The sequence below is a fragment of the Mya arenaria genome, chromosome 14 (genome assembly GCF_026914265.1).
Source record: "Mya arenaria isolate MELC-2E11 chromosome 14, ASM2691426v1".
In the NCBI taxonomy this organism is placed as follows: domain Eukaryota; kingdom Metazoa; phylum Mollusca; class Bivalvia; order Myida; family Myidae; genus Mya; species Mya arenaria.
This window is the reverse complement of record NC_069135.1, coordinates 30717954-30734275: the sequence shown is the minus strand read 5'-3', so window position 1 is coordinate 30734275 and position 16322 is coordinate 30717954. Positions and strand designations below refer to the sequence as shown.

Genomic DNA, 16322 nt, shown 5'->3' with positions numbered 1-16322 from the left:
ACATTAGAATTTGTGTGATTGTAACTTGTTTATAATAGTGTACTTGTTTGATCAATTTATGGTGATATAATGATGTAAACAATGGGATTATTTGCTGAATAGAAGAACAGTTGTGAAACTAACGGTATTATATCTTTGGTTGGTTGTAAATAATGTATCAGTTTTGAATATTCAAAGTCGTCTTAAATAAATAAATAAATACATTGCATTGTATGACATATAATAACATACTGTTTCTTGTTCTGTCATCGATATGTAATACGTTCATAAAATAAAATAAAATTTGTTTTGTTTTATTTGATAAGGTATTGATTTTTAAGGGCTTATTTTTTCCATGGACAAATTGAATAAAACTGTGTATTATATGATGACGAGTGTCAGATTCTTTCCTGAAAAAGCAAAATTGACCTAAATCTGTTACTTGCTCTAGTGATGAGCCGAATACCACAAAGCAATGCAATTTCCCGCGCTACATGCATTTCACAAATGTAATACCCGTAATAATTTAAAACCACATGTATATCCGATCATTTTAATCATGTGTATAAAAAGAATTCATAATGAGATGATATCCTGTAAGAATAACAACAAAACACTACGTTTAATGAAATTTGCTTTCGTTTAAATTGTTACGTCATATCCGGCACGATGTCGTCATAACTAGCGATATGTTCATGACGTGATTTCCAGTTTCAAAACACTAAGTAACGACCGTCATAAAATGTTTTTCACGAATTCAAGGCGAAATACTATGCTTTACTCTTTAAATTTAGATGGGAAATGGAGTGCTGTATTTAAATAAATCTTCATAATAAATATAAAGTAAGAAATAAACGCATTACTTGCTAGAATATAAGCAATTAGCAATTGTTTTGCCAATTAATTTGCTTACAATCATGCGGAATGATTTATTTTCTCACCAATAGAAAAGAGCAATGTTATATTAGTAATAATATTACACATGTGTTATACATGAAATACATAATGACTATATTAAACAGGAAACAGGATATGTGATATATTATATATAATTAGGCGGCATACTTTCTTTTAATTATGTGTTTAAGGCAAAATGTCTTACGAAAAAAGAACTGATCGCTCAAAAACGTTTCCATACTACTTCAAGAAAATGCCCTTTTACGAAAATACATTTAAACCCATAACTTATGGATTTGCTATTAAAATGTGTTATGGAAATATTGAAAGCACTTTTTAAAAGAACAAAATGGTCTCTGGAGGCCTTTTAACTTAGACATAACGCAATACATGAACACACATCAAAATAACAATTTATGTAAATAGAGACGCCATGTTTTTCAGTGTCCAGCAGCTGTTGGTAAAATGTACACATACTTTTTTCTTGCAGTTTTATGTGCACGTATCTTTTGTGAAAAAATGCGCAGTAAACTTACAACGTATCTATTCTAAAGAACAATGCATTTACTACTGAGTTCGATTGTAATTCCTTCTATCTATTTTTCTCTCTCTTTATTTAGCTTTTTATGTCCGTGCTGAAAATGGTGCTAAAATTTTAAAGTTGTGCATTATATTGTCCTCGTCATGTTTTATATAGCCACTGCCAGTGACTGTCATATGTGTTTGCATTATATTGAAACCATCCGTAGTGTGGGATTAAACAATGTGTGTATAGCACGTAATAAGTTGCGTCATATGTACTACGTTGGAAGGCAAACATTTGCTTCGAAAGGAGACTTTAAAGAAAGATAACTTAATTATTTCTTCAACATTTTCAATGAAGCATAGCGCAATCTACGCCGCTTACTTAGCCCCGCCTTCGGTCATTTGCCAGAGTTTGATTGAAAGTTTAATTTCTTCAAACACTCCAACAAACCTTTCCACAATACGGCCGTCTGACGGAGCACTGTCAAAACATTATTTTGGAAACAGGTTTGTCAAAGTGTTTGATGAAACTAATCACCTTATCAAACTGTGGAAATAAAGGCGAGGCTCTTTAGGTGGCATGGACTGCCATTTGTTTATGATGTAGGAAAAGAAAAGTTATATTTGATTTAAGTCTTCATTTTAGACAAAATGTTGCCTTCCGACGTAGAATATATGACGTAATTTATCACGTGGTATACAAACACTGTAAATGAATGCATCCTAAATGGAACAATAATATATTGAATCTGGAAACTCAATAGCCTGATTCATATTTGGACAAAGGCTATAAAAGAAAAAGAAAAACAAACGTTTGGTTCTTGTATGTTCATGTATATCTAATAGCTTGTAACTAGAACAATAAGAATAACAAATGCAGAAAGAAAATTACTGCTAGTGGCACTTCTTTTCTTTTGATTTACATTCTCGATGTACTCGTAAATATACAGGGGTATCTCAGGTGTCACAGATACCATACTTGCAGCCGAGATTCATGGTAACAGTGATCATGCTTTAAAGAATATAATCTATAGGATTGTGTCCAAAGGGAACAAACTCTTTACTAGAGCACAGCATAGTCGGACAAAGCATGCATCAAAAACATTTTCATATTATTCTTCCTAGTGATGTAAGGGATTATTGATGTTACTAAACTGATTATTTCACTGTTTATCTAATTGATATATGTCACTACCTTAAAATCGAACGTCACCGTGCAAAAGGCTGTTAATCATTTTCAATGACGTCATTCCCGAAATGACGTTACGTCCGCATTCAATTTGGCGCGCTTTTTATATAATGCAATTACTTTTCATATATAGAGCAAGAGATATATGTCATCTCTTGTACACCATTTTAGTTTCAATCGTTGCTATGCCACACGTTAAATATAGGTTTGGGTGCTTACTCGGTGAAATACATATAGTAGAGTAATATTGTTACTTAGGATACATAGATATTTTGTTTCTTGGTAAGCCTTGTTATAGAAGTAAATTGTTGGTAAGGAGCACTTAACGGCATGCTTAAAACCACAAAACTAGCTGTATACTATGTTGAAAATAAAACTACTTAATGTCCAATTGTTGTTAAGCAGAAAGAACTATAAGCATATTTTGTACCTTAGTCTTGATACTTCCGACACTTATTAAGTGAAATGTGCTGAAAATGCAACTCGAAAGTTCGGAACAATGTTTTAAAACATGGCTTTAATATAAACATTGTATCAACGGGGTCCATAATTTGTTAGACCATTGAATAAGGTATTCTTTTTAAGTATCTACAAGAAAAATAAACAAACTGCATTTACTTTTTGGTGCTGTGAAATAACAATAAAATGCTAAGGCCGACGGTTTTAAAAGGGGGTTGTGTGTATAAAGGATCTGTCACGAGTCGTCATAAAAGACACAATTTTATTTAACGATTTCAGGAAATATGTTAGTAAGCAAAATGAAATGTAGAAATGTAGTACCCGGAATTTAATTTAAAACCACATATACATCCGATCGTTTTAATTATGATTATAAGTATAATGAATATTATTATGATATCCATTAAGAAGTTCAACACAATCAATATACATTTAAGGGAATTTGCTTTCTTTTAAATAGTTTTTCATATCCGGTAAGATTACGCCATAATCGGGTAGATGTTCATATCGTCATTTCTTGTTAAGAAACATTTAGTGCGAAATCAGGACGAGAAACCATGCTTTCCTCTTCAGAATTTGATGGAAAATGTACTACTGTATTCAAAATAAATCTTCATCATAAATACAGGCAAAGGTTTGCCCGGTCTTGGCCGAGCTGCTAGTCGAGCGGCATGCCAAAGTACGGGAAAAGGCAGACATTTTCAATCTCGACTCGTCGAGGACAGCAAACAAGAGCGCGGAGAACTTTAAACGACCGTAACTCAGCAACCCGCCGTGCAATCGAAAATAAGCATGAAATGGTGGTTTTAGCTGACTGTGTGTGTTTGACAAAAAAGGTTTTAGTGATAAAACATGTTCTATATGTTATATACATGCGTATAATGCTACCACATTTTGTGACTGAAAGCACTAATGTATCATTGGACAAATGTAAGATTAAAACTTTGAACCAAACTGTCTGAGAATCAAGCTTTTATTGCAGACGCCTGTGAGAGAAATGGTTGGCGTCGAAGTGTTTATTATAAGTTAAAAAAAATATGTTTTATGCATTTTTCTTAAACCGTTAGTAACGATTTAAGCCATAAAACATTAATTTTCAAACAGAAATATGAAAACATACGATCTGATTTTTTGTAAGCAATCTTATATCATTGGTATGCAGATATTCACACAAAAATTTGCTCTTTCCAAGACAAAAAATAAAACAGTTGTAAAAAGGTATTTCTGTGAGAGTGCAGCTTTAAGGTCTCATTTTAGGTCTCAAGGCTTTTTTTGTTTAAAACTGTCAAAACATTACATGCAGGTAAAGCAATAACACTTGTATATTTGGTGAATGTTAAAATTTGAAGCTTTTATAGAAGATTCCTGCTGTTTATACATCAGCAAAACGACATCTTAAATGCGAATAGAAAAACTATCATGCAATAATGACGTTATCTCAGCATGCTGTGATTGTTATGCAAACATGCTAAAAATATTTCAAAAGGACTATATTATTAGTGTATATTTTCAACGGTTACATTAACGGTCAAACATCTGTTACTCAGTGGTCAAAATCGCATTTAAATGAATAGCATTACTATATTAATCTTAAAGCTAAACAATGTGATTTGTGCACCTTTGTAAACATCATCGTTTGGCGTCATTGAGTTAAGTATGCCGACTTGCTTTACACCGCGTGTTTTAAAATATTACGTCATCAAGCAATTTCAACGTATCTATGTGAAATTTCTCACATAAGAACAGATTACGGCGATTTTGTGATAAAAATATAAATGCAATTTTACTTATGTTAAATTCTGTATTTACTGTGTCTACGTATTTATGTTATGGCCTTCGTATATAAAGGATTTGTAAATCAAATCGATGAAATAAGTGTTTTGAATTAACATATCGGACGTGCCAAAGATGAAATATATTATCAATTCCAAAAGTTAACATTATATGATTCGTGTCTAAACTGACTCAGCTTTCTAAGTACGTCTTATAAATGCAGCAAGATTATTTGATTCGTTTAAAGTGATTAAGAGTCGCTATAATGTGAGTATACAGATAAATAAATGGACATACCTTTGTCGATTACCTGTTTATGACTAATACACTGATACGATCATTTACTTCCTTTCGTGGATTGAATGGGATATTGAAGCGTACGTTTAAAGTCTCGTGAAATAAAGTTTATTATATAGAACAAAATGGCATTTAATGTCGATTCATCTCTTCACAAGGCGTCGGATCCAATACATGAATACACATGTTCTCCATGTGAAGATGACGGACTTAACTCTGAGGCTCAGAACTTTTGTGTGGACTGTTTAAAGTACTACTGCTCTCGGTGCGAGTCCAAACATGGCGGCCTGTTTAAGCGGCACAAAGTACTTGATCGGAAGGACGTAAAGAAATGGGCGGCGGTGCCTGGGACGGTTGTGGACGATCTGGAAAGATGCGAGCACCATCCTGGAAAAGCTGTGGAGCTGTTCTGCGGAGACCACCAAAAGCTATGTTGTCATATATGCGTCTCCGTTGTTCACAGGTACGAATCGTATAGCGAAAGTAGGCCACTATCAGCAATCACATAGGGGACTGATTACACAAAAGATACACTAGATATAAACAAAAGGGCATTTAAGCATAACGTTGGTAAAAGTAAACATTATGTAGTAAAGGTAGCATGTTTTTTCATAAACAGTTAGTTTTAAGTCCATAACAAATAATATGTTTTGCAAGAATTCTATAATTATTAATTTTTATGTTAATGCCGTTATTTAATTTTCTTTTTTTAATTGAAGACAATGTTCGTTGATACAACATATACCAGACGTAGCAAAAGGTATTGATGACAAACCAGAATTCAAACGGCTTCCACAACAAATCGCCGACATCCAATTACAAATCAAGAAGCTACAGGAGTCCCGCGAGAAAAATCAACAATGCATACGGGACTCCCGTGCACAAATCCTATTAGAGATCAGAGCTTTGCGTAGGAAGATCGACCAAGCCCTTGATCAGTTGGAGCAAAACACAATCAAAGAGCTGGACGTTATGGTAGCAACATTTGAGGAGCAAATGAAGAAAGACATTGCACAGTCAGCACAGTTGAGTAAAGACATAAAATCACTTGCAGATAGCATGGCAAAGACTAAGACGAACAATTCCTTGGCCTACGTAGGATATTCTCGATGCCAGGAATTAATTACAGAAACCAAAGCTATTCTCGAAGACAACACAAGCAAACAAGAAGTAGAGTTGGCGTTTGTGCTACATACAGGGCTAAACCACATTATTAATTCGTTAATGTCTTTGGAACGGTTTGGGGAGATTACTAATACGTCCCATGTTTTCAATGTTGAAAATGTGAAACAATTCAATGCAGCACTTACAATTGACAAAAGAATCTCGAACATAAGTGGAATATGTGAACTATTAAGTGGAGAGCTCGTTCTTGTTGACAATTACAATTGCCGTATAAAGCTCCTGAACCAGTCCTATCAGATTGTCGATCACTGCGACGTTCCAACTCATCCACAAAATGCATGCCATATTGCGGGCAATGAGCTGGCGGTTTCTGTCAACTTCAATGATAAGAATAGACATGAGGTTCGCTTCTTCAACGTTAGGGATTCAAAGCTACAACAGACAAGACAATTAACGTGCTGTCACAGAGTACAAAACATAGCCCATCATTCAGGGCGTCTGTACATCGCATCGGGCACTGCGCTTTACGCTTACGACAAGGCAGGCAATCAGGGGAGAAAGTTGTTTGAGGACGAGTCGGATACATACACCGTTTACGATTGTGCTGTAAGCTCTGATGGCAGTAAAATTTACTACACAAATTACTCCAAAGATCAACTTCTTACCTTGGATAGTGCCTATCAGATTGTCGATCACTGCGACGTTCCAACTAGTCCACAAAATGCATGCCCTATTACAGGCAATGAGCTAGCGGTTTCTGTCAACTGTAATAATGAGAAAAGACATGAGGTTCGCTTCTTCAACGTTAGGGATTCAAAGCTACAACAAACAAGACAGCTAATGTTCAGTCACAGAGTACTAAACATAGCTCATCATTCAAGGCGTCTGTACATCGCATCGGGCACTGCGCTTTACACTTACGACAAGGCAGGCAATGGTAGGAGAAAGTTGTTTGAGGACGAGTCGGATACACACACCGTTGAATTTTGTGCTGTAAGCTCTGATGGCAGTAAAATTTACATCGCAAATTACTGCAACGACCAACTTCTTACCTTGGATAGTGCAGGAAATAAACTAGCAAAGCTCAGCGATCCCGATATGAAATGTCCAACCGCTGTACACGTGTCGCCCCTAGGTCACGTGTTTGTCTGCGCTTTTGACTCAAACACCGTACTTCAAGTGGACAGGGAAGGAAAGAGGAAGTTGGCTACACTAGCCACACAGTCTAATGGATTGGTGAAACCAAACTCACTGTATTACAGAAGCTCAACATCCAGTCTTGTTGTAGGACAATATGAAAATAACAACGTTGTTGTGTTGAAGGTGAATTCATGAATTACAAAAACGCTCATCAAAAGACTTGTACACTCGATAATAAACCTACTCCTATGAAAATTAGATTTTGCGTGAGTGTGAGAACTTGTTAATAATAATGTATGTCTACAATGTGTGATTAATTGCTGAGTCGTATCACATTACATAGAAATTATACATCTTTCAGAAAAATTATCATATCTTTGATTGGTTGTAAATAATTAACTTATAAATCATTATTTTGAATAATCATGATTGCCAAATGTACATTATCACATATTGTTTTAATACTATATATATATATTATTCAGCTTCAGATGAATATTTAGCTGAAAACATCAATTCTATTGCATTTTTATTTTGTGTACTTGTCCAGCCTCTGTTTTATTCTACCGATTCACCTGATTCAATTCAATAATTGCTTATAACTCATTGGTGAAAATATAATTTCGAATATGTATTGTTCGATAAAAATTTAATGGACCTTTCAAAATATAACTGAGTATAAAGAATGCGGAATCTCGATTTCCTGTGTGATATGCAAATTAAGTTAACAGAATATATGAAATAGGATAATTTGACATATATGATTATCTTAAAGATGTACTTTTACAGATTAACTGTTTGACCAAGAAAGTGCTTTCTGTCTCCGAATCAGCCTTTTCATGTAAAACGGCCTTCTTTTCAGTTATATAAGATAACTCACGATATAACAGATTTCAATATTTGGAAAACTGCCGAAAATATCATTATTATTAAAACGTGAGTAACACTTTTAGCTACAAAGCATAAATGTTCGAATATGAATATGAATAACAGCGATCTAATCTTTTGTCTGCAGTCTTTAGTACTGCTTTCTAAACATTACCGCAGAAATTGCCTCATTCAAAGACAAAACAGTATTGATGAAAAGGTTTTCAAAAATGCCAATCCGTGAGAGTGCAGCTTTAACAGAACAGAACAGAACAGAACATAATTTATTACAAGCAAACTATACAGTTTTTGTGTTTCATATACATATTAAATATATTACAATTATACAATGCAGTGTGAAATATTAAATAAATATTATAATCAATCTATGTTTAAGAATGAACTGGAATTGTAAATCACAAATCTATCAAACTATAATAGTGTACAGAACAGAATAGAACATATTTTATTACACGTAAATTTTACAGTTTTTTTGTGTGTTATGATTTTATGTGAATATATCAACATTGCAACTAAACTATGCAGATAGCGACTAGTATTATTGGCATATAAAGGATGAACTGAAAAAATAATTATACAATAAATAAATGCAGTTATCAAAGTTAGTACAAGAATATTATTTGACTTGCGTATATGTATGCATGTAGGAACAATTATTATCAATATATAAATGAATACATGACAAATATAGAATTAAATATCATAATTAATACTAATATTATATAGTATAATTGTTTTATGGTATTGATATTATTGTTGCATGCGAGGTCTTCTAGTTTAATTCCAGTAACCAAGATAATGAACCAAGATAATGAAGTTGAAATTTGATGACTCCATAGACAAGGTTACATAATTTATTACTACTACTGCTACTGCTACTGTTACTGCTACTGCTACTGCTGTTGTTGCTGCTGCTGCTACTACTTATACTACTAGTACTATTACTGCTTCTGCTACTATTGCTGCTGCTGATGATGCTACTACTACTACTACTACTACTACTACTACTTCTACTACTACTACTACTACTACTACTACTACTACTATGTTGATGAAATATAATTATTACAACTTTTCGTTTGCAAGTACAGCTGAAATAACTGTCACAAACAATATTCATTTGACATATACAGTTCAATTAGCAGAAAGGCACAACGACATTGACCTGTCGTTGTTTTATTGTTAACCTTTCATTTGAAGTTTCACACCATAAACGTTCATATTTGAGCGTCCACGTAAATAACGTTTTGACGGCGGTAATAAAGATGAGAACGTTTATCTGTTTGCGTTATTTTTTCAAGCCAGCCTGCGGTCAATTTTGTACATGCGATAGTTAAGACATTACTTATACAATTATGATACATTGATTAACAACTTGTCAGCGTGTATTTGAACTTGTCTGCTAATTGTACCCGTCTGATTCCGGTTAACGGAAATCAAAGCGTAGACATTGAAAACATTCAAGTCAAAGCCCGTTCAAGTTACGTGTGTTTCGTAAGTGTGTTGGGAAATACACGTACACGTGTCACCTCTAGGTCATATTTTTGGATTGGTGAAACCACACTCACTGTCTTACAGAAGCCATACATCAAGTCTTGTTGTGGAACAACATAAAAATAACATTTTTGTGTTGAAGGTGAAATAATTAATTACAAAAACGTTATCAGAAGAACTTGTACATTCGTTACTAAAACAGCCTACTTATATAAAATTAGACATGGCGTGAGTGTAACTTGCTAATAATAATGATAATAATAAATATGTTAGTTCATATTAAGAATGTTAGAGTGATATACCGGTGTACAACGTGTGATTTATTGCTGAGTCGTAAAACATTACAAATTATACATCTTGCAGAAAAAAATATCATATCTTATATTGGTTGCAAATAATTAACTTGTAAACCAATATTTGAATAATCATGATTGCCAAATGCACATTATCACATATTGCTTTAATATTATATATATATTATCTTATTCAGCTTCAAATATATATAAATATGATAACATAACTTATATTGCTATTGCTATTTTGTTAACTTGTCCAGCCTATGTTTTACTCTACCGATTCACCTGATTCAATTCAATAACAGCTTTTAACTCATTGGTGAAAATATAATTTTGAGCTCTAATCGTTCGATAAATTTTAAATGGACCTTTAACAATTATAATCATGTATTATAAAGAATGCCGAATCTCAGTATCCTGTGTGGTATGCAAATTAAGTTAACATAAAAGATGAATAGGAGAATTTAACATACATGATTATCTTAAAGCTGTACTCTGACAAATTAACAGTTTTGACCAAAAAAGGGGTATTTTGACTCTGAATCAGCTCTATCATGTAACAAACCCTAATCATTGAAATACTTGGGGTTTACCTATTTGTTAATTATTAACTGTTTTATTATTAAGTTTCCTCAAGTAAATGCATACTATGATAATATTTACCGTTTGCCTTTACTTTATTCAGGATTGCTGGGATAGGGGTGAGGTTGTGCTCGCAAACTGGTTTAAACTCCAGAAAATCTATTTTACTGACCGTTCCAAGGCGGTTCCTAACAATCCTTGATAAACACACCTAGTTTTTATAAGGTATATATGTACTGTGTATTTTGTGGAGTTTTGTGCTGTGTTTTGTGTTTCTTGTCTGTGATTTTTTTGTGTGTGTTAATGTCTTAGGCGTTTACCCTGTGCCATAAAGCGAGGTTTAAAACTTTTGGCTACTGAGCTTGTTTCTGTAGCTTTTCATATAGATATTGTAAATCATTATTTGAATATTGATATTCGCTATAAATGAAGATCAGGACATATCGCTTTTACTATATGTTGGTACATATATATTTTCTTATTTAGTTATATGTGTATATCAAGTTGATAACATAAATGTTACATTCTGATAAATATATTAAAGGCACTCGCCCATGTCTCTGATAAAATTATCTTTTTTGCTTTTATGCATCAGAAAACAATAATGTTATAATTATTTAACGTTTTTGTCCCGATTTGTCAGACAAAACTAATATTTAAAGAATAAAACATAAATAGAATAATGTTTTAGTCGGGATTGAACTCATGCTGGTACAGCCAAGAAAAAAAATATACCCATCATATACAACACATAAGTTATTTCAATATATATTAGATACCTTGAAAACTTCAAATAATCACGCTACAGGCTTTTGGTCAATTGCAATAGCAACGGTTTTGGAAATCATTGACTTCAAATAAAATATTTATAATCAATATATCATATATCAATTGTTAAAGGGTTTAAGCTGTCAGTATTTTAGTTTTAACACTCCTGATTATTTGTCACACTTTATTTTGTCGTACAAAAAGTGCATTTTACAAAACATGATTCGCTTTAACTTTATACGGTATTGATATAGTGCGCTATTGTTTCCTCAGTCATGTAAAGGTTATACGTGTATGTATGTATCTATTCCTTATTTCAGTTACGCAGGATAATTCTACATGTATCCCCTATTATGTCGCATTTCTCAACTTGTTGTCGCCCTTATACTTGCGTAAAATTGCATTCTCCCATTTTTCTACCGTTGTAAACAATGTCGATAATGTCCAAATAATAGTAATACTTCAGCGAACATAATTAGCTCATGTTTGTATATAGCACGAGCACCTGCAATATGTTATTCAAATTAAAGTAATAATGGTATTGTGGCATGCGAGCTCTTTTGGTTTTAATTTCAGTCTTCTTGTAGGACAACATGACAATAACAATGTTTTGGTAATAAAGGTTAAGTAATGAAAACAAAAACGCCCAATACTTGATAATAAAACAGCCACCTGCTATATTATCATATATGTGAACTTGTTTATATTTGTGTACTTTGCTTGTTTATTTTTTGTTGATATAATGATGTAAATGATTTGCTTAATTGCTGAATCGTGGAACAGTTGTAAAAAAACATATACTAACTTTGATATAATGTGAATAATTTATGTATTAATCAGTTTTGAATATGCATATTCATCTTAAATGAATATATACAAATATTCTATTGTGTGATATGTAGAGGCATATTGTTTTTTTGTTATTCTGCTTTAGATATATATTTAATAAAGAACATAAAATCTAACATATTTTGTTTAATATGATAAGGAATTGACATTTAATGGTTTGTAATGATATACAGTTGTGTCATTGAATAAGAAAATCTTCGAGCGTTGATTTCAAATAAAGGAACTATGGAAGCGCTGAGTTAACTTCCGAAAGTCAACTTCGAGTGATAATTTTTGTGTTGAAACACATGTATGTCGTAAAACTACAAAACAAATGCAATGGCAAATAACGGTTTGGTGCTATATATAAAATTAGGACAACAAACATTTGTACAAAAACGCTTGCATACTATTAGAGGAAAATACGCTTTAACGAATATAAATTTGACCTGATATTTAAGGATTTGTTTTTAAAATCGGTTATATATAAATATATTGAAACCACTAACAAAAGAATGGTCTCCGAAAGCCTTTTACCCAAGATATTACCCAAGACATGAACACACAGTCAAGATAACCACTTGAACATGAAAACGCCATGGTTTTCATTGTCCAGCAGCTGTTGACAATGTCCAGTTTTATTTTCCCTTACAGTTTTATTTGCACGTATAATTTGTGAAATAAATGCCTATATAACATACAAAGTATGTTTATGTAACCATTAAATATTGAGTTTGATTGAACTTCCTTAAACGTATCGCTTCTCTCTATTTCTTTCTTTCTCTGAACTGCTTTTTTGAAAATTGTGCCCAGATAATTTTCAACGTTTTGTTTATGTAACCATTCTAAAGAACAATGCGTTACTTATTGAATTTGATTGTAATTGCTTAGACGTGCCGTTTCTGTCTAGTTTCCTCTTTCTTTGTAAGGCATTTATATAGAGTCCGTGCTAAAAACTGGAGCTGAATCTATACAGTTGTGTATTACTTTGTCATCGTCATGTTTAATATAGCCAGTGTCGGTGAGCATGCCTCTACTTCTCCCAGAACCGTCATATGTGTATTTGTATCGTATTTGCTATTGTCATCGCCAAATCACTTGCACAATAAACCTTTACGTCTAGTCGTTCCCTCTGTCATTCCTGTTTGCAATATATTGAAATTTATATTTATGCAAAAAGCTACAGAAACAAGCTTTGAAGCCATACGTAGTGTGGGGTAAAATGTGAATTGATCCTTCAATGGAACAATATAGTATACTGAATCAGGAAACCCAATATCCTGATTCATATTTAACTATAGAAAAGAGAAGAAACGGGAAAACATATGGTTCTTTTTTTTTCATTTGTATCTACAAACTTTAGAAATACTTAAATAGTAATCATTATGTTTGAATATGAAATTTGACTAATATGATTTGGAACATAAAATGTTGCTTCTTTGTTATAGCTTGTAACTAGAACAATTAGAATGAAAAGGAGCAGAAACGAAGTAACTGTTAGTGGCAGTGTTTTGTTTTGGATTTACACTCACTTTGTAATTGTAAATAAACTTCGGCATAGATACCATACCTGCACTACGAGATTCACGGTAACAATGTTCGTGCTTTAAAGAATATAATCCATAGGATTGTATCCAGAGGGAATCATACTCTACACAAGAGCACAGCATAGACGGACAATGTATGCATCAAATTCTTTGCATATATTTTCCAGTGGTTTATATGTGTCGATGTAATTATGCATTTTACTGTGTTACAAATTGATATCCTTCCTTGTCTTGAAATCGAACTTCAGCGTGCAAAAGGCTGTGACACACTTTCAATAACATCATTTGCGAAATGGCGTTACCTTCGCATTCCATTTTTATATCTAACAATTGCCCTTTTACATATATTGAACGAGAGAGATATGTCATCTCTTAGACACCAGTAGTTAGAAATTGATGGGAGTGAATTCCCCAGGGGAAGTTTTACTCATAGAAATTGATGGGAGTAGGATTCCCCAGGGGAAGTTTTGCTCTTCAACGAAAATTGTGTCCTTGGAAGCGGGAAGACTCGTATTGTATACTGTGATGGTCCTTTACGATATAAGTAAAAGAATTGACAATAATGCCAGTGTGTATAAGTAAACGTGAATGAAAATTGTTGTAGAACGATATTGTTCTTTATAGTATAAGGGAAACAACTGCTATACTACACGTCGTGGAAATACGGAGAAGCGTTATTCTTCTTAATCACCGTTGCTGGGTTGCGTTAATACTCTAAATTAGTACTTGCTGTCGCTAATTCCAGATCGTTTCTTTATATTTAAAAGCGAGGATTATAAAGACCCTTTGTATAGCTAAATGCTCTTTCAATGTTTGATTTTAAGCTTGTACCTCGCAAGTAATTTTAATGTTAGCACTAAATAAGTTAATTTCATCTTGAAAACAAGGTACAGTCATGTACGGACTTTATCTAGGACAACGCAAAAATAATATGTTGTGAGAATAGCTATACAGGTAAACACAGGTACATACCATAAACTAACACAGTATTAAAATTAAATCTAAGACAAATATCGTGAACGCTTTGAAAACCCTTTAAACGGTGTGTATTGTGCAATAGGACACAACGAAAAGTTATCGGATTATGGTGAGGGTTATTGGTCACATTTTTACAGTCTGTACATGCAGATTTGTATGAATTACTAATTACTCTCACCAGTAAACATCGGCTTAAGACGCCTTACATAGCACGATGATATGTATAATTGAGGTAAGTCGTTGTTATTTTGGTTTTAAAAGTCATTGCTAAAATGTTTGATGAAAGTGCTAGCGCGTTAAAATAATGCGGCTAAAGTTGTAGTTTGTATCACCCATCAATACTGACATTGGGAAGCAACTTCTCTATATATTTATGCTTTGTTTTAAATAGTTAGTTCTCTTTTAAACAGCTGGATCCATTGAGCTATTTAGTTGCAAGATAAGCTTCAGTTTTTATATAAGGAGGAATTTGTAATAGTAACACATATATTTGTAAGTACGAATTCCTGAAGGGCGGTGTTTATAACTTTAAAATTACCTTTTTTTGTAAATTATGTAAATGATGTAAACTTATATAATTAACTTCTTTTGAATTGCTTTGAAGAAAATGATATAACTCTTGAGATATTTCCGCCCTGTATTCAAAAATAAATTGGTATCCTACACATTTAATTAAAAAAAGTATCCAACCCTAAAATTAAATAAAAAAAAATGATGTAAAAATTGAGTGTCAACTGTTAAAATATTAACTAAAAGCTGTCGAGGGAAGCATTATCAGTGGGTTTCATTTTTATGATTTAACTTTCACATTGAAATCATTCTCAAAGCTGATTGGAATAAAATCATAAAAATATATATATAAAAATGATACAACAATTGTGTTTTATGTAGTAAATGCCTGCCTATGCCAGGATTGGGAAGTTTTATAGAACAACAGGTATTTTGTTTTGCATTTTATGTATTGCATTAACCTATTGTTTAAAACACTCTTATTGAAATCACTTTTTGTTTGCATCACCTTTTTAAACTAGCGATGTTTGCAAGATTATGTTGTTTTTTGTTTGTTTTCAGAACCACATCTTGAAAGCAGAAGACTTTGTTGATCCAAAATAATAATTGCCAGATAAGTTGATTTTTTTTCTTCATTTTTTTAATTGTGTGTTTTGTTTTTCATATTTTGAGTTCATATGAAGACATAATGGGCTACATATTTTATAACATTCTGTTAAAAAACCAGTACCATGTTGACACATTATTTAATGATAAAAAGTCACTTTAATTACAGAGTCAGCCAAGAGTCAGTCCTGATTTTGGTTGTAATGTCAAGTTATCAATTTAAGTTTCAGGAACCTTTGTCAACGTATATGGAGCTTACATAAAAACGTTAACATTAGCATAATGCTAAGACTACCCTGTCTCCTAGTCCTATAATTGTTGAACTGTTTTGTTTGTTTATCTTAATAAACTGCAACCATATTTAGAATGAGTGTTTTTTGGGTTTTAGCAAATGGAAATTAAACAGCAGCTGGATGAGTTGCAAACAACAACAAACAATGG

General features: G+C 32.7%; 1 protein-coding gene across 1 annotated transcript; it reads left to right on the top strand.

Moving 5' to 3' along the window:
* The first annotated feature begins 5082 nt into the window (after window positions 1-5082).
* On the top strand, window positions 5083-9523 carry LOC128216877 (uncharacterized). Its single transcript, XM_052923581.1, has 2 exons — window positions 5083-5582; window positions 5839-9523. Exons 1-2 carry the CDS (start codon window positions 5245-5247, stop codon window positions 7577-7579), a joined length of 2079 nt encoding a protein of 692 aa, XP_052779541.1. The 5' UTR covers window positions 5083-5244; the 3' UTR covers window positions 7580-9523.
* Window positions 9524-16322: the final 6799 nt, after the last annotated feature.

Coding starts and splice junctions, on each gene's coding strand:
- LOC128216877 (XM_052923581.1), top strand. CDS start 5,245: ATGGCATTTAATGTCGATTCATCTCTTCACAAGGCGTCGGATCCAATA. Junction 5,583..5,838: donor TGCGTCTCCGTTGTTCACAG/GTACGAATCGTA, acceptor TTTTAATTGAAG/ACAATGTTCGTTGATACAAC.